Here is a 19,468-nt window from a genome sequence, read left to right as displayed (position 1 = left end):
CTGCTCTCTCAGATTGGGCACTGCCAGGGTTGAGGAGGGACTGTGCTTTGACTCAGGTTGAGATGGTGCACTAGGAGACTGGACATAGATGAGAGTGCAGGAAGCCAGTATGAGCTGGAGGATGAAAATAACTTGTGAGAAATCCTGCAGTTAGGGTCGAGGGTGAAGCTGGAATGGGAAAAGACAGGATCTGGAGCTCAGTGCCATGATTAAGGTTTTAATTCCCACAAACTTCTCTCTGATGACAACACTCTAGAAACCGCAAAACAGAATTTATTTCTTCTATTTATTATTCCTGTTACAAGTGATTAGTATCATTGTTGTTCTTACTATCACCAAGGTTATCTCCAGGGCCCAGTGTCTACACTAGTCTATTTTTCCTGGTGGCCAGTCCTCCTTCTCCTCCTTCTTTCCTTTTTCTCTTGATGGAGGGTGAGAGACAGAGTAAAAGAGAGAAGGAAAGAGAGACACAAAGAAGGAAAGACACCTGCTTTACTGCTTCCTTCCTCTAAATGGAGATCAGGGACTGGAATCCAGGACCTTGCACATAATAACATGTGTGCTCTACCAGGTACACCATCACCCAGCCTCCTGAGAACTATTTTTTTATATTTATTCATTTCCTTTTTGTTGCCCTTGTTGTTTTATTGTTGTTGTAGTTATTATTGTTGATGTCGTCGTTGTTGGATAGGACAGAGCATCTTTTACTTCACTAAACATAATCACCTCTAGGCTCAACCATTTTGTCCTTAAGAACAGTATGCCATCTTTTAAAATTACGGAGTAGTATTCTATAATTTCTTTTTTTAAAAAAATATTTATTTATTTATTCCCTTTTGTTGCCCTTGTTTTTTTATAGTAGTTATTGTTGTTGTTGTTATTGATGTTGTCATTGTTGGATAGGACAGAGAGAAATGGAGAAAGGAGGGGAAGACAGAGGGGGAAGAGAAAGATAGACACCTGCAGACCTGCTTCACTGCCTGTGAAGCGACTCTCCTGCAGGTGGGGAGCCGGGGGCTGGAACCGGGGTCCTTATGCCCTCTCTTGCACTTTGTGCCAACTGAGTTTAACCCGCTGCGTTACTGCCTGACTCCCAACTTCTTTTTTTTTAAGTGTAAATATGCATAGATTTGTGAAAATATTTACAGAAGAATTGTTAGAAATGTAATAAAAGGACGTTTGTATTTTTTCTATTTTTGACTAGTGGCTTAATAATGTTTTAGGAGATTATAAGATTACAGAGGTATAGTTCCACACCACAGCTATCACCCAAGTTCAGCGACAACCCCCACCCCAATGATAAGCACTATAGTTCTCACAAAGGAGACTATAGAGAGGATCCTTAATTGACTATAGTTTATCACAGCAGACTTCAGGACTCAGAAGGGGAGAAAGGAGAACTACTAAGGGGGGTGGGATAGGGACCTAAGTATCTCTGGTAGAATAAGATGCTGATTTGCTTGAAGGTGAAATGCACTGACACCTATTTTGTGGAAATGTATTCTTCTGACAACAAAAATTCCGTAAATCAACATTTCCTCAATAAAGTGATAGTGGAACTAGGAAAAATGAATGTTAAAAGAGAAACACTACAAATTAAGAACAACTATAATCCCTATACTTGAAGATATCTTGTTACATTTTCTTCTGCTCTGTTGTATATCTCCCTCCTCATTCCTGGGTATCTCTCTCTCTCTCTTTCCCTCTTATTTAGAACTTAGCAGACTCTCATTACTTATCCTTTTTATTTAATAAAAAGGTTTTTTTAAATGTGAAATCACCATTTATTTATTTATTACTATTGTTTTATTGTTGTAGTGGTTGCTATTGATGACATCTTTGTCGGATAGGACAGAGAGAAATGGAGAGAGGAGGAGGGGATGACAGAGGTGGGGAAAGAAAGACACCTACTTCACCTACAAAAGATAGCAAACCTACTTCACGGCTTGTGAAGTGACTCCCCTGCAGGTGGGGAGCTGGGCCTCGAACCAGGATCTTTATGCTGGTCCTTGTGCTTTGTGCCACATGTGCTTAACCCCTGAGCTACCACCCAACTCCCTACTGTGTCATTTCTATGACACTACTTCTAGAAAAATTCCTCAGTCCTGTTCAGACTTATTATAATTCCTTCTTAATTTTACCAAATAGATATTTGTTTTTTAAAATATTTGTTTAATTTTATTTATTTATTCCCTTTTATTGCCCTTGTGTTTTTTTTTTAATTGTTGTAGTTGTCGTTGTTGGATAGGACAGAGAGAAATGGAGAGAGGAGGGGAAGACAGAGAGGAGGAGAGAAAGATAGACACCTGCAGACCTGCTTCACCACCTGTGAAGCGACTCCCCTGCAGGTGGGGAGCCGGGGTTCGAACCGGGATCCTTATGCCGGTCCTTGTGCTTTGCGCCACCTGCGCTTAACCCGCCCAAATAGATATTTGAACAATTTCAAAAGCCCAATGTAGCTACAAGTCTTACACTACAGTTATCCCAGTCTTTCACGTACCCCATTTCTTACATTTTAGAGGCCCATTTGACATTGTTTAGCTAGTCCTCAGGGTGTTACTTCTATGTCTCTAACTATCATGATTATAATACTTCCCTTTGTGCTTCATCATACATGCTTCAGCCATTCTCTCATAGCACCTTGCCCCATCCAGCCATTTTAAGTGTGGTTAGCTCACTGTACAATATTTACATTACAATAATCATGGCATACACTGAGAACTTAACAGACTCTCATTACTTGTCCTTTCTGGAATTGATTTTTTTTATTATATCTTGTTAATAATTTTCTTTTTTTGTCTTTGAAAACAATGAGTATTTATTTGCATACACTTTAAACAGTTCAAGAAAGTATTTCCCTCCTTCCTTATTTAATATAACAGATTTTTCAATTGGAAACAAAGAAAAAAACCCATCTAAATAATTCATAGATATAATGATTCCACTAAATGCAAGGCTTGCAACCTTTGTTTCATCATGTCCTTTCTGTAGATGAGCCCTGCTTGAAGAGGAGGCAGCTCAACTTTAAGCAGTCACTGTTTGCATCCATCCATCCACCCACCCATCCATCCATCCATCCATCCAATCATTGAGGAAGCCACCACTGAATCCAACAACTCTGTATTTGATACTCAAAAATAAGTCTAAATAAGATAGCTAAAGGATTAATCAGTGGGGCAGAATTGCTGACAGAAACAAATTTCTAAAATCTTTCTGTCACTGTTGACTTACATGCAACTTGAGCAGTTACTAAAATCTACTTTAAACTTTGAACAGTTACAAGAGAAGCATGAACTATTCATGACACTAGAAACTGTTCAAGACAGAAGTCATTTTAAAAAGGAAATATGGGAATTCCTTTATGACTCCAGGATTTTACTAACATAGTTTTCCGTAGATGACATTGGTGTTATTTCTATTTTATTCTATTGATATTGTGAGGCATGGAAGTGATTATGAAAACCAATGCTTGATTTCTTGAGATAGCTGCTATGAAGTTGATATCTGGGAAATCCAGTCAGTTTTTCACAAGATTTGACTTTTGCTCAGTTTCCCTCTGTCAGAAAGAACTAACAGGTGACTTAACAATTCCTCCTGACCTTTATCCCTTCCTTCCCCAAGTGAGAGCCTCCTGCCAGAACAGTCCTTGTTCTGGGCTTCTGGGCATTCTTGGGTGAAGGAAGGAAGCAGCTTACAAAGATATCTTCCCTCTAATCTTAGGGATCATGTCCTTCCTTCACAGAAGATGACTCTGGGGTATGGATATCAGGTGGAATTAATTGAATTGTACATGTAAAGTAAATTTTGAAGTAGATGTGCTGACAGTTCCTCATATCTGGGGACTAAGCATTGGAACTAAGGACTTTCCAGGAATGTAATTTTCTCATTAAATGGGTCTTTCGCCTAACTAAAGTAATTCCAACTGTGACTGAAGCTAAAGACAAGTGTAGCTTCTCAAAGATTAGATGTGAAAAAAAATATGGATGTGAAAGTTGGAAATGGGAGATTTATTTTTTTGTTGTTTGAATTTTTTTTTGCATTTTGTTTGAATTTTTTTTTTCTGTGTGGGGACATTTCCTGTAGTTTAGGAGTCTCCTGTCAGCTGCTGTATTAAATTGAGATGTTGCCCAGAATGAATTTGCTGTGAAAAGTGGGCTTGCTGGACAGTATGGTACTGGTGTTTGGTGCCCTCCAGTGGTTGCTATTGGAAAAGCAGGTAAGCTGGTAGACTTTCTTGTAACTTCTGCAAGTTTTTTTTTTAATGTCCTGTACTTTACAACTAAGTATCTCCTAGCTTTCTCTGTTCTTAATCAACTTGTTGGAGTTCCTTAATTGGTAGACTTATATTCAAACATTTCTCTCTTGCTTTCCATTTCTTTCCCATTTATTCTATCGTGTGGGAGTAAAAAAAAATAGTATTCTATTTAGCTTCTTAAATTACTCATTTCTATGATTACACTTTTAAATTTCCAAGTTCTTATGATAGAACGAGAATAGGGAGTGGAAAGGAGAGAGAATCAGGATGCTGATAAACTCTAGCCTATGACAGTGCGAGGGACAGAATTTGCTGCCTCTGAGGACTTAAGTAAGCAAGTTGAAGTTCTAATTGGCTGACCTCTCTCCCCAATTCTAAGAAAGTTTTATATTAGAATTTATGTAAAGATTTTTAAAATGTGATTTATTTATTTTTATTTACTTTTTGTCACCATATTTTGACTGGAGTTTAGTGTCTATAGGACTTTGCAACCATTTTGGGTGGCTATCTTTTTCCTTTTCTTTTTTATATTTATTTACTTTGGATAAAGACAGAGAAAAATTGAGATGAGAGGGGGAAATGATGGGAAGAGAGAGAGAGAGAGACAGAAATATAGTACTGGGTGCTGGGGGGGTTGAACCTGGGTACTGGTGTATTGTAACATCCACACTCTACTAGCAACCCCACCTCTCAGTCCTCTCTTTCTTTCTTTTTATTTTTCTTAATTTAAAAAAAATTATATTTATTTATTTTCCCTTTTGTTGCCCTTGTTTTTCATTGCTGTTGTAGTTATTTATTACTGTTGTTGTTATTGATGTCATTGCTGTAAGATAGGACAGAGGGAAATGGAGAGAGGAGGGGCAGACAGAGAGGGGGAGAGAAAGATAGACACCTGCAGACCTGCTTCACCGCCTGTGAAGCGAACCCCTGCAGGTGGGGAGCCGGGGGTTTGAACAGGGATCCTTATGCCAGTCTTTGCGCTCTGCACCACATGAACTTAATCCGCTGTGCTGCTGCACAACTCCTTATCTTTCTTAATTCTTTCTGTTCTTTGAGAGAGAGTGTGAGAGAGAAATAGAGATAGAGAAGGCAGGAAGGAAAGGAAAAGAGAGACAAAGAAGAGAGACATCTACAACACTGCACCACTGCTAGTGAAATTTCAACCTTTTAGGTGAGGGTTAGGGACTTGAGCTTTGGTCCCCATGCATGTTAATATGGCCCCTCTACCAAGCACCACAAATGTGATTATTATTTTTTTTTCAATCTGATACCAATGTAGTCCACAATTGTAAATCTAAATGGCCCAGTCAATCAATGCAGCACTTTAAAACAAAGTGTTGATAAAGTGAATATGTAGGATAGCTCCATGATATTAATATAGCAGAATGGGAGACACTCAATGACATTGTTTCAGTTTTCACTTGAACAGTAAAATCTTCAAGAAACCACTTGTTGTCTAGTTTCACTCATCAAACTTGAAAATATACATTTATCTGCAAGGTTGTTGAATAGACTACTACCACATATTTGAGTGAAGCTTTCTGTTTTCTCGATAACTTCAACCAAGACAACACGTAAATTTCAGAGAAATATATGGAAGTTCCGCTTCTTCTAGCGTTTGCCCTTCTTCCATAGCCAGTCAACAGCGTCAGGTTGAGCCTGATGTAAAGTTTCGAGACCTCCTTTGAATCTGGAGAGGTGGCAGTCGTTGACTATGTGGGTCTGTTAATGAGACACACAAGATAGACAGTTGCAAATGGTGCATTCACTTTCTTTTCTCTCTCTTTTTACTTATAAAAGGAAACATTGACAAAACCATAGGATAAGAGGGGTACAACTCCACACAATTCCCACCACCAGACCTCTGTATCCCATTCCCTTCCCTGATAGATTTCCTATTCTTTATCCCTCTGTGAGTTTGGAACCAGGGTCATTGTGGAATGCAGAAGGTTGAAGGTCTGGCTTCTATAATTGCTTCCCCCGCTGAACATGAGCATTGACAGGTCGATCTATAGTCCCAGCCGGTCTCTCTCTTTCCTTAGTGGGGAAGGGCTCTAAGGAAGCAGAGCTCCAGGACACACTGGTGGGGTTGTCTGTCCAGGTCAGCATCATGCTAGCATCTGGAACCTGGTGGTTGAAAAGGGAGTTAACATACAAAGCCAAACAAATTGTTGACCAAGATGCACTCACTTTTCACTAATCTAATTGTTTCCTGGAAGCCACTATTCTTAAAAGCAACAAGAAGTGGGTTTTAATACCAAATGTGAAATAATAAAAATTTTTGCATTCAGGGTGTGGTAAATATTGACACATAACTCTTATGAACAAAACCATACCTTATGGTTCAGCTAATTTGTAAATCTGTACAGCTATATGAAACTAAAACTACTAAAAATCGCTGACTCTGTCCCTGGGGCAGGACACAGGGAGCCAGTGTGACAAAGTCCTTGGTGCAGGAGAGAAGAGGGTCAGGGCCAAGTCCCAGGTCACCAGGAGTGGCTCTCAGGGTCCCTGCACCCTGGACAGTGTAGGATCTGGGCGGATCAGTGCTGGGGATTCCCCACCAGCCTGGAGTTTCACTTCTCTTTCTGACAACCTGTGTCGGGTCGTCCCGCCTAGATACTGATGACGCGTTTTAACCTTCATTCCTATTGGAGGCCGGGGTCGAGAACAGCCAATCAGCGCCCCGCGGGTTTGGCTATAAAGTCTCCATCTGAGCTCAGTCTCCACAGACACGGAGGACAAGCGACATGGGGTACCGAACACTCCTCCTGCTGTCGGGGGTCCTGTCCCTGACCCAGACCTGGGCGGGTGAGTGCGGGGTGGGGAGGGAACGGGCTTTGCGGGGAGCAGCGCGGGAACTGGGAAGGGGGCTCGGCCGCCGCCGCGTGGAAAGTCCCCCGGGCCCTGCCCGTCGGGTCCGTCCCCGACTTTCGTCTCCCACCCCCCGTACACCTGCGCCCTTTCTGGTCCGCCGCCGCTCTCACTCTCCCGACCCCCCTCCCCACCCCCGTCTCCCTCGCCGCCTCCCTCTGTCCCCAGCGCCCTCGGACCCGGGACCGGCGCGGAGGATGGGGGGCCGGGTCTCACTCCTCCCTCCCCCAGGCCCCCACTCCATGAGGTATTTCTACACCTCCGTGTCCCGGCCCGGCGGGGAGCCCCGCTTCATCTCCGTCGGCTACGTGGACGACACGCAGTTCGTGCGGTTCGACAGCGACGCGGAGGAGCCGCGGGCTGAAGCTCGGGCGCCCTGGATGGAGGCGGTGGGGCGGGAGGACCCGGGGTACTGGGAGCGGAACACGAATATCTTCAAGGGCTCCGCACAGACTTACCGAGTGGACCTGAACACCCTGCGCGGCTACTACAACCAGAGCGCGGGCGGTGAGCGAGGCCCCGGGTGCAGGTCCCCCCACCCCGCAGGGTCTCGGGTCAGAGGTCACCGAGGGCGGGGATCCCCCACACACACCACCCGGGAGGAGCCCGCGGGGCGGGGGTCGGTTTCGCTTTCAGTTCAGGATTGATCTCTGCGGGCGGGGCAGGGGCTCACACCCTCCAGGTGATGTACGGCTGCGACGTGGGGCCCGACGGCCGCCTCCTCCGCGGGTATGAACAGTACAGCTACGACGGCGCCGACTACATCGCCCTGAACGACGACCTGCGCTCCTGGACCGCGGCGGACACGGCGGCTCAGATCACCAAGCGCAAGTGGGAGACGGCGGGTGCGGCTGAGCGCTACAGAGCCTACCTGCAGGGCACGTGCGTGGAGTGGCTGCACAAGTACCAGCAGATGGGGAAGGAGACGCTGCTGCGCGCAGGTGAGAGGCCCGGTGTCCCCTGGGCTCCCCTCGGGCGGGCGGGGCTCCTCCAAGGGCGCAGACCCCGGAGTCCGTGTCCACAGCTGCCTGGCCGAGACCTGAAGAGCCAGGAGCCTCCGGGCTGCCGTGTTCTGTCACAGCGACCCCGTGAATCAGTGGGCTCCTGCCCTGGAGGAGGAGGGCAGAGCCTCCCTGACACTCCCCACAGGACCCTGTCCCAGGCCACCTAGAGAGCCAGGACTCTCTCCCCACTGTGCTCTCCTCTGAGAGATGGTGGAGGCCTGGATGCAGCTTCTCTGAGTCCCACCCTCCTCCCGGGTCAGGGAGCCCGGGGTCCCTGTGCCCCATAGAGACCCGCGGTCTCCTGCCCGCAAGGCGCCTTTCATGGCTTTGCAGGGAATGTGAGGTTGTCCCCGATAACCGAGGCCTGGCCGGGGTCTGGGTTTGATGCTTCGTTGTCAAAATAAATAACCTATTCGGAGGGTCGTCATGGTGGCCTGCGTGGGTGACCCGAGTGTGGATTTTATGCGTCTTCCCACTCAGATCCCCCAGAAACACTCGTAACTCACCACCCCAACGCTGAGGGTGAAGTTACCCTGAGGTGCTGGGCTCTGAGCTTCTACCCTGCGGAGATCAGCCTGACCTGGCAGCAAGATGGGGAGGATATGACCCAGGAGATGGAGTTTGTGGAAACCAGGCCTGGAGGAGATGGAAGCTTCCAGAAGTGGGCGGCTGTGCGGGTGCCTTCTGGACAGGAGCAGAGATACACCTGTCGGGTGCAGCATGAGGGGCTGCCTGAGCCCCACACCCTGACATGGGGTAAGGGGGCTTGTGAGGGGCTGAACTTGTGAGAGAATGCAAAGTCCTCTGGACACCCTCAGAAAATAAAGAACAAGTCTGAAGGTTGGGCCTTTCACTTTCCTTCACAGAGCCAACCTCTCAGTCCTCTGCCCTCATCATTGGCATCATGGTAGCTGTTGTTGTTCTTCTCTGTGTCCTTGGAGCTGTGGTGGGAGCTGTAATGTGGAGCAAGCAGCAGTCAGGTAGGAAAGGGCTGAATGGTTCTGAGCTTTCTAGTCTCCCAGTTTGCTGTGCTTCACTAGTGGGGGGAGCCAGAGACGACCCGAACTGCCCCTGCGGCTACAGACAGACTATGACCCACATAGTCAACGACTGCCACCTCTCCAGATTCAAAGGAGGTCTGGAAACTTTACATCAGGCTCAACCTGATGCTGTTGACTGGCTATGGAAGAAGGGCAAACGCTAGAAGAAGAAGTGGGGGTGCTGTTGTATGTTGTCTGTCTGATTTGCTAACACTCCTTTTTGTGAAGCATTTGTGAAAATGAAAGGGATACTTTTCACATTGGCAATTCTGGTGATGGGTCCTGATGTCCAGCAGTCAGAAGTCACAGGGGATGTTCCTGCTGAGGAGAGACCTCTAGGAGGAAATTGGTCTCATCCACCAGCACTTTCTTTCTCTCTCTTATTCCTTTATTTTTTCCCCAACTCCAGTATCACTTTCTTGATGGAATGTTGATTATAGGTATATAATTGTGATGGGGGTGGGGAGAGGCTGGACATCTCTTTCTTTGTGTTTTTTTATTCTGTCCCAGTTCTCCTCACAGATCTAGAGACTCCCTTCTGGTCAGAGACCATGGCGTTTCTCTAGAATCTCCTGACCCAGTCCTCTCCCTGACCTCTCAAGTCCTGTTTTCTTCCCACAGGAGGAAAAGGAGGGATCTACAAACCAGCTGCAAGTAAGAATGGGGGTGTGTGGTCCTGGAGACCCTTGGGCTGACATAGATGGGAGTCCTTGGAGGGCAGTCACACCCCATGTTTCTCCTGTGGTGTCACCAGTCATGGATGACCTGCCATTTGTTGTTGTCCCACAGACACTGACAGTGCCCAGGGATCTGATGCATCTCTTCCGCTGCACAAAGGTAAGGAGACTTGATGTGAGAAGGGTTTGAGCAGAGGAGACAGGACTGGGTTGTGGAGATTCTTTGGATTGGATGTTTTGAACATGTAGTTGTCTGTTCAGAATGTTGCCGTTACTGTGACTTAAGTCTGAGTTTATTGTTTTCTTTCACAGTGTGAGGCACATTCCTTCCATGGGACTGAACTGATGGAGGACTTCTTCACACCCCTGCTTTGTGACATGAAAATCCACTGATTCTCTTTCTGCTAAGGGCATCTCAAAATGTCCGTATTCCTTTAACACCGAGTGAGGCTGTGGGGAGAGTGAGCCACCTTACCCACCCTCCAGCACCCCTTTCCCCAGCTGACCTGTGTTCTCTTCCCTGACCACTTTCCTGCTCCCTGGGAGGTGGGTCTGCTACATTATATCCCTGTTTGCTTGCTAATTTCCAATTAAGAATGGCACATAAAAATGAGAATATAGGTTCGCATTTGTTCTTTCCTTTATTTCAGGGAGGGTTGTAAATGAATTGGCTATTTTCTACTTTTGTTTTGTGGGGCCCATGACTGAATACAGGAGTATATTCCTAAAATTTGAGAGAAAAAAATAAATGGAAGCACCAGAAGTTTCCAAAATTTCCATGATTGTTGTGTTGTATCTGTTGCAGATGAGGGTGGCAGAAAGTTATGAGGAACTGAGTATGGATGGGTCTGAGTCTAGTCAGTGCTCAGTGCCAAGTGGCTTTGATGTGGCCATTCATTGAAGTGGGTCATTTCATCCCATCCCTTGTCCCAGTTTCTTCAGTAGAACCTGTGACACCAGGACCTGTGATCACAAGGACTTAGCCATCATCTAAGTAGCCTAAGTTTTATTTACAATGATTAGACAATAGGACCCATAATCCAGGATCCTCTTTCCTGTAGAGACAACTATGTGCAGGAGGGCTGGAAAATGGTCACTAGAGAGGAAGTTGAGGATGGAAAACAGCCTTGCTGAGGAAAGTGGAGCTGACATTAGTGCACATTGTGCTGTAGCTGCCAGCAGAGACCCTGTGACCTGAGGCTGACTAATGCAGACACTGCCTCCAGAATAGCGAGGGGCTCTACACCCTGCACTCATTCCCGTGATATTCATTGGATCTAGGAAATTTCGGTGAACTGGAGACAGCCAAGTCTTCTGCATCTGTGTACCTTATATTCTAGTGGGAATGCTGCTGTCTGGGACTAAGGTGGGTGTTTATAAAGACAGAAGTTGCCAAGTACTGTGATGTGGAGATGTGATCTAGAGTGTAAGTGTGTGGAGACAGGGAAGAGGGCTACTTTCCTAAGGTGTTAGTGTACCTTCCCTGGGAAGCTGACCTTTGAGAAAGGCTTGAAGGACATGAAGACTTACCCTCAAGAATCTCTGTGGGATGTCCTTCTAAGCAAAGGGAGATTCAGTGCTAATGAACTAGGGCTGGAGAGTGTATCTGGAAAAGGGGAGGGCAGGGAGGAGACTGATGTGGCTAGAGCAGAGAGTAACTGGTGAGGCCCGTGTGCACTAAGGCCATGTAGGTCACTGGGTGTATTAGAAGGCGGTTTGTTTTGCTTCCCTCTCAGTCAGATGTGGAGTTACCAATGTTTTATCAAAAGCCTGGCCTGAATCATTTTCTCTTCAGAGTGCCGGTCCAGCTTCTGTTTCAAGCTGAGAGACAAGCAGGCCATGTGACTTGTGGCAGAATTAGGAAACTAGTGCAGGTTCTGGAGTAGAGATGTTAACTGCTTCTTCATCTAGGATGTGAGAAAGGAAAACAAGCGTGATTGGACGCACACAAAGGCTGAACTTCAGTGTCTTCTAAGTATTCATTGTGGCTTATGGAGAAGTCAAGGGAAAGATCCACAATTTAGACTGTGCAAATAGAAATATGAAGTTTTTCTTCTGTGAAGATAGGAAAGGCTCTGGAAGTTTTTTATTTGAAGACATAGTGTCATAGGTATTCAGTTTAGGAATGTTGAAGCTGAGATGTATTAGAAAGGTTGGTGATGTTGACAAGTGGGCAATCCTGGAGTTTAGATGATCTGTCTCTGTCAGATTAGTATATCTGTATATCTGGAGTGTCCTGTATAAATCATAAATAAATGCTTGAGATTGAACGAGTTCACCAAAGGACTTTTACTATGAGAAAGTAACTGGGCTAAACCCTGAACAGTGCTGGTGGCTCTGCTCGGACCACACATCAAGCACAGTTCTAACATTGTGGCTGGAAGGTATATTCAAACTTTACTGAGCACAGTAGTCATTTTGTATCTTGTGAAAAAAGATTCAGAAAGCTGGAGTAGACTGCACCTTTTCCTGTCTTCGTTACAAGGCAATTGCTGATGCTGCTGGGTTTCAAGAATATAGCAAGAATAGAACCAGATTTCGACCAGATAGTGTATCAGCCTCACCTATGGGGCTTGGGAAATAAGTGACACCTGCACTTTCTGTCCAGTATCCCCACCCAGTGGTGTTGGAAAGAAGCTGAAAGTAGCAAATTCAAAAGCAAGGCTCAGTTGGGCTCAGCTAGATTTGCAAGCACTGAAGCCATTTTTCATAGTGTGCTCAGGGATGAGAGGAGTTTTGAATTCACATTTAAGTGTTGGCTTTGTATTGGAAAAAAAAAAGACACATTTAGTAAAATACATTTTGTTTCTTTTACAGTGAGGAGTAAAGAGGTAAAAATTAGGAAATGATTACCGTTCAGCATGAACATTTCTGGGGGGTTGGGTGGTAGCGCAGCAGGTTGAGCCCACGTGGCGCAGAGCGCAAGGATTGGGGTAGGGATCCCGGTTCAAACCCTGAGCTCCCCACTTACAGGGGAGTCACTTCACAGGTGGTGAAGCAGGTCTGCAGGTTTCTTATCTTTCTCTCCCCCTTGTCGTTTCCCCCTGTCTCGGTTTCTCTCTTTCCTATCCAACAATTACTGATATCAACAGCAACAATAATAACCACAACAAGGCTACAACAACAAGGGCAACAAAAGGGGGGAAAATGGCCTCCAGCAGCAGTGGATTCGTGGTACAGGCACTGAGCCCCGGCAATAATAATGGAGGCAAAAAAAATTTTTTTAAATTAAAAAATAAAGAACATTTTCTAATCTGTTCCCTAGGTGTATTTCTTACTTCTTAGTGCAAAGAACAAGATCATTTTTTTCTAATTGTAATATGTTAAGGATTTTAATACATAGATTTAAAACATACCTGGTTATTGTGATAATAAATGTTAATTAATTTATAAAGTATTATAAATATTTTGTAAAACATTTCCACAATCAAAAATGTATCTGTTGTCTGTGTTAACTTTTAAATGCTTGATACAGTATATATTATATAGAAAATGATATAGTATGGGATGTTTACAATATATATATATATATATATATATATATATATATATATATATATATATGTCATGGAACAGAGGTGGGGAGGCTCATTTCATTGGGGGGAAGCCAGAGAACAGCTGAAGGCTCAGCATTCAGGAGGAAAATGCACAGTTTACTCTCAGCACCCATGGGGGAGCCACTATCTCTGCTGCTGCCACAGATGTCACTGCTCACACCACTGACACCCACGGTGCTGACACTGGATCCTGTGGAAGCTGTCTCTCACACTACTTTGCCTAATGCACTCTGCACAGCCCCGGTCATTCCACATCACCACATCCTAGTCAGAGTCCAGCATGTGGTGACCTGAGTGGTGGAGCCTCACACCATGTCCAGCTGCAGGAATGTTCATGAAAGTGACTCCCTCTCTGTGCAGGGAGGTGTTCTCTGCACCCCACCCAGTGTAGAATACCATTAACATGAAGACGGTACACACTCTAGGTCAATATTAAAGATTGAGGGATTGGGCTGGAAATGACATTTCAGTTTGGTTAACTGTGATTTTACTTTGTGCTTCCTGTTTCTTCTTTTTCAATTTTGTCTAGAAGTGATCCTCTGTCCCTGCATCATATATGAGGGTTCATGGGGCAGGTAACCGTCTCTACTTCACAGCCCCCAGTCCTACAGGAACTGGACTACAGAAGTGCTTCACTTACTTACATGCCATTCTGGGCCCTTATTCATACCCTGCCTAATTTACTTGATGAAATTCAATATTTTGCAGTAGTCCTGTCCTGAAAGAGACATTGAGGAAGCTTGGGCAGGAAGGACTTTACTTTGAATGTGGGAGAAGTGTAAAGTGTGACCAGAAAGCAGATGGTGTTTTTTTTTTCTCTGCCTACTTTTTTGGGGGTATTAGTAGTTTAAAGTAAATACAGTTGTTGATACGTGTAAAATATCTGTTTTATGCACAACATTCTCTCCCCTAGCTAAAGTCCTCCTCTGAAATTGTGCACCAGGACCTGAACACTGTCCCCACCTCCCAACTCACCACCCACCCTTGCTGGTGATTATTTTGTTTTCTGTAATTACAAATTTAATTATCTATTTTATTTATTAGATAAAACAGCAAGAGTTCAAGAAGAAAGGGGGGTGAAAGGGCAAAAGATAGACATCTGCAGCATTGCTTCACCATTTGCAAAGCTTTCCCCGTGCAGGTGGGATCTGATGGCTCGAACTCAAGTCCTTGTGCACTGTAGTGTGTGTGCTCAAGCAGGTATGCCACCACCTGCCCTCACTTGCGATTATTTTTTTTATAGTCTACAAGGTATCTAGTGCTTGAGCCATAGAAACAGTTCCTTTCTCCCTGAGTATGGGCTGCACTTGTTGGCTCACTCCTCGTGGATAAAGTTCAGTGAGAGTCATGAGTACCACTTCTCAGAGTAAGATAGAAAAGGCACTGTCATTCCCTGCATGGTCACATGCTTTGGGATAACTTACTTTCCCCACTGTGTGGATACTCAGCTAAGGACACACCATTATAGCAAGGAAATGAAGCTTTTCATACTTATTAGAAGATTGACGTTTTGAAACAGGCCTTTCTGTGTCATCAAGTGTTCTGTTGTAGCAGAGTGACTGGTTGCAACCTTGTGAGACTCAGAGCTTAAATCCCTAGTCATTCCTGGATCCCTCACATGCAAAGTGTGTGTAGTAATCTTTGCTAATAAATATCAAAGTACTGAGTGTTGGACAATTTATTACAAAGTAGCATATACAGGGTTGCAACAGTATGATTAATTTCTGCCTCCTCATTAAGAACAACAAAGGAGCTTCAGGAGGTGGGGCAGTGGATAAAGCATTGTGTTCTCAACCATGAGGTCCTGAGTTCAATCCCTGGCAGCACATGTACCAGAGTGATGTCTGGTTTCTTCTCTCTCCTATCTTTCTCACGAATAAATCCAGAGAGAGAGAGAGAGAGAGAGGGAGAGGACAAAGTATAGAAGAAAATGAAGTGGCAGTAAAATCCTGAGAGAAAAATAAAAAATAAAAGCAGCCAGGGCTAGCAAACTATCTCGGGTGGGTAGCATGCCTGCGTAAATTAATTCTGCACACAACCCAGGGTTAGACTGGCCCCCACCACACTGGAGGGAGCTTCAGGACCCTGGTGCCCTTCCCACTTTCTCTGTCTGAGAAAGCGCTGGGTAACAAAGTCCTAGCAAGACAAAGACAGCAACCAAGTTGTCTCGTGAGAATCTCTATCACCTGATAGATAACTGAAACAATCAGTTTCACTCTTCTTAGGTTGTATTTTATTTTTTGTGGCTGTGGGATCATATAGTTTTCATAGTGGTTGTCAGTAGGGATTTCAATTCACCAAAGGAGCCTGAGCTGTGACCCAGGACTAGACTCAGACCTGCCTGCACAGTCACACGTCGGGTTGGGTGAGGCTGACACCGCAGAATAAGTGACCAGGCTGGAGCCTCCAAGACTTCAGAGACCTCGTTCTCCCTTTCTTTTAATTGCTTGACTTTCCCATCACCCCAGCACTGGGGGCCCTGCGGGAGGATGTTCTGACTGTAGGAGAGGAGCACTCCCCTAAACATCATCTTCCTCATCCCTTCTGTCAGCCTTGTGTTTGTCTTAGTTGGTGTATAATACTATTCCTGGAAATACAGAACAATGACTAAAACTCAAAGAGTTTGCTAATCACCCTCAGCGCCAAACTCTATAAACCCACTCCGTGGGAACAGAGTTTCTCCCAGAACCCAGCCAGGAGCCCATGTTCCTCCCCCCCACACACACACACACACTCCACCCCTCCTCACATAGGTGTTCCCTAAACTGACCCCTTCCCTGCACTTGCTTCCTCTCCATCTACTTTTTCTGACCTACATTCTCTCTGTCTCTGTTTTCTCTCTCCTCCTCTCTCCAGGAACTACCCCCCCCCCCCCAATGTAGTCAATGCCTTGAGGAATCTTCTTGTCTCTGACTCATCCTGGAAGTGGAGATTTCAAGGTTGTTTTCCAGCAAAAGCTCCTTTTTCATTTTTCTGACCTTGGCCGCTGTCAGGCTGTGCCGCAGGGGAAGGAGAAGAGACAGGAGAGGGAACACAAATCTTTATTCACGAGGGTACTTAGAGTTAGGTGAGCATACAGCTGTTTGGGCCACGTGGAGCTAGCAAAATGGCCGCCTCCCGCTATGCTATGCACAGCAACCCTTCTTGCTGAGGTGAAAAGAGACAAAGAGGGCTAACCCGGAACAGCGCCAGGCTTTATAGGATAAAAGCCAGAAGTGGCAAGTCGGGATGGGACTGGCTAGGAAACAAGGCTCTCCATAGAGTTACAGCTCTATAGGGAATGGGAAGGGGAGGAGGCAATCTGGTAAGCTTGAGTTACCCTGAGGGTATCTTCACAATACCCAACAGGCTGCTTCACCCCTCCTTAGGCAACCTGGTGGCCCCTGGTTCCTGGTAGGTCAGCATATTGATGCCGAACTTAGTGCAGACACCGGATAGGCATAGCACACTGCAGCCCAGAACTCCTGGACTCAAGCGATCCTCCAGCCTCAGTCTCCCAAGCAGCTGGGTCTATAGGTGCGCACCACCATTCTGGATGGCTTTTTCATTCTAAAAAACAGCTGTAGGTACAAGTGTGAGAGACTCACAAGTCCCACAAGTTCAAGGTCCCACCCTAGCAGAGAGAACACCCGCGTCCTTTGGTGGCCCACCAGGCACCCAGTAACTGTGTCATGGAGATCTGCCCTGCTCTGAAGTTGGAGTTCATAGTCACTAAGTAGGGTCAAACATCTACTGACCTAACACTGGAATTGGGGCGCCCCCTTGTGTGCAGGATCCTGTCCTGTTGCTTGAATCCAGGAGAGGTCCTGGCCCAGCAAGATGAAGTCCAGGGATGGCATTTGTTCTCAAGTTCACAGCCACACGAGGGCGTCATTGCGCTACTTTCAGATTCTGTTTACACAACCCATTTTGGGCAGTGGTCTGAGTCAGGCAGAGTTGGGACACTGGGCATCAATGGGGAGTGGAGCATGCTTCATGAGGGGGTGGAGAACCAGGTCTCAGAAGAGAATAGAAGAGAAGAGAGCTCAACTCAATCTGCCTGCCTGCACCTGAGATTCTCATCTCCACACCCACCTGCAATCCTGTCTCCTGAGCAACACTTGGGAAAAAGGTAAAGCAGATTTTTTTTTCATTCTAAAGTTTATTTTTTTCTCTGAGGGATATTTTAAAAAATATTTTTGAAATGTAAATCATTAATGAAAAAGCATAGAAATAAATAACCTTTTTGTTTTAGAAAAACTGTTAGATTTAAAGAAAAGTTGCAAGTTGTACAGAGTCGCACTGTCTCCACCAGTGTTACGTCTTACACCACATTCTCTTGAAAGTGAAGCAACATTGATGTACTGTTTTTAAACCCAGCAATCCAGATAGAATTTACTAAGTGTGTGTGTGTGTGTGTCCTTTTAATGTTCTGGGACTCTTTGGCTTCATTCATGCTGTAACATTTGAGAGATATAGCACTGGAGAGCTGAAACACTCGAGAGCTGAAACAAAATTTTTCAAAACACTGGGGTATATTGGGTTGCCATAACAGTAATTGTGGGCTGCTGTTCCGGGTCCCCCGCCCCACTGGCCACTAGCAGCGAAGGTCAGAGCAACCTCCTGGAAGTCCTGGGGTAGCTCCGAGTGGTGAGGGCAAGTGCTCAGAGAGACAAGCAGTCAGCTCTGGGAGAGCCTCAGTGGGTTGACTCATTTATTGAGAGAGAAAGCAGACAGATAAACCTATTGCACAGGGAGAAGATTAAGGTAATCATTAACTCAAACACAAAACAACACAATGCATAGTCACATTTTGACCTGCAAACTATTTGATCACAAGTGAAAGTTACCATACAAGGTTTGATCACAAGCTCACAATGCAATTATCCCTGGGGCAAATTACAGGCACTTCAGAGGCAGGGGCCAGCTGAGTAACAGGGGTTTGCGGTGGTTTTCAAGTTTGGCCATACACAATGTACAGTAATTTATGGCCTTTGTTTTAAGGAGAGAGAAGGGGCATGTGCAGAAAGGTAGCCCCCATCCAGAGAAGCCATCCATCATTACTTCAGGAAGTCAGGGGAAGCTGCCATTGTCATGACCCCGGGTGGGGGTGGGGAGAGCCTGGGGTCTACCCACTTGGACCTCATGGAAACAACACCTTGGACTTCCTAGGCAGTGGGCCCACTCTTCAACAAGTAATATTGTATTTTTCTATGTTTTTCTATGTAAAAACACATCATGATTTTTTCAGACAACCCAGTACTTCAACCTGGAGAAACCCCACTTTATCCTATTTGTGCACTGGATTCAAACACCCAGCCAACACAGGAGAACAACTGCTCAGGTAAGTTTTATGTGAGTTGGAGCACTGCAGAGGTGACCCTTTCTCTCTCCTGATCAGCCTCTCCCTCCCTCAGTCACACTCTCTCCCTCTCTGACATGTACCTTTTATCTGATTAAAGCAAAAGGTTTTCCATCATGATCTGTGAAATAATGAAGGCACCTAATTCCATATTCCATAGTTACAGTAACACACACCTCAAAATGAATTTGTTGAATACATGACAGAAAAATAAGCATCTCATGAATAATTCATGAAATTCTCATGTTAAAAGACACCCTGTAAAAAGCTTGTTCTCTGATCTTAAAGATACATTTAGGGGAGTGGATGTAATGCAGGGATTTTACACTGCTTTGGTGCATGTTGGTGGCCTCTTACACTTCAGGTGTATGCAGACAGGGTAAAGGAAACTGCTACAGAGTAGAATTTACTTTGAATAATCTTCATTTCCTGTGTTAAGCTTTTCTGCGATTTTTCTCATCTTGCATTTATTCTTGTGAATAATTCCTTAAATAGAAAAAAAGCTGTCCTTTCAATAGCCCCCTTGACACACACAGAAACACACCCATCACCACCACCACCGCCACCCTCACAGAAACATTCTGGCTTATGGTGCTTTTCTGCCCCCTTGTGGACATGCTACAGATTGCATCTGACCGGGGAATCTGTCAAACAAGTCTATGTAGGTAATAATGAATAAAACAGTAACAGAAACCAGAAAGACAGTAGCTAGAGGCCCAT

The 19,468-nt window shown here is 45.2% G+C and overlaps 2 protein-coding genes across 4 annotated transcripts in view; both read left to right on the top strand.

Annotated features, from left to right (window-relative positions):
• LOC103127729 (saoe class I histocompatibility antigen, A alpha chain-like) overlaps window positions 1–19,468 on the top strand; it is a 150,076-nt gene that overhangs the window by 71,283 nt on the left and 59,325 nt on the right. The window lies entirely within an intron of this gene.
• Window positions 6,913–19,468, top strand: part of LOC103127735 (class I histocompatibility antigen, Gogo-OKO alpha chain-like) — a 39,552-nt gene continuing 26,996 nt past the window's right edge. The window contains exons 1-7 of one of the 2 annotated variants that reach the window (XM_060189207.1): window positions 6,913–7,066; window positions 7,361–7,636; window positions 7,795–8,070; window positions 8,614–8,889; window positions 9,000–9,113; window positions 9,795–9,827; window positions 9,963–10,010. In XM_060189207.1, the coding sequence (XP_060045190.1) occupies window positions 7,006–7,066; window positions 7,361–7,636; window positions 7,795–8,070; window positions 8,614–8,889; window positions 9,000–9,113; window positions 9,795–9,827; window positions 9,963–10,010 (1,084 nt within the window). In that variant the 5' untranslated portion in view covers window positions 6,913–7,005. The remainder of the gene's footprint in view (window positions 7,067–7,360; window positions 7,637–7,794; window positions 8,071–8,613; window positions 8,890–8,999; window positions 9,114–9,794; window positions 9,828–9,962; window positions 10,011–19,468) is intronic. The other variant, XM_060189208.1, reaches the window with a different exon arrangement.

The sequence above is a fragment of the Erinaceus europaeus genome, chromosome 4 (assembly GCF_950295315.1).
Source record: "Erinaceus europaeus chromosome 4, mEriEur2.1, whole genome shotgun sequence".
Classification (NCBI taxonomy): Eukaryota; Metazoa; Chordata; class Mammalia; order Eulipotyphla; family Erinaceidae; genus Erinaceus; species Erinaceus europaeus.
The sequence above is the reverse complement of the archived record's forward strand: the minus strand, read 5'-3'. Positions and strand labels throughout refer to the sequence as shown.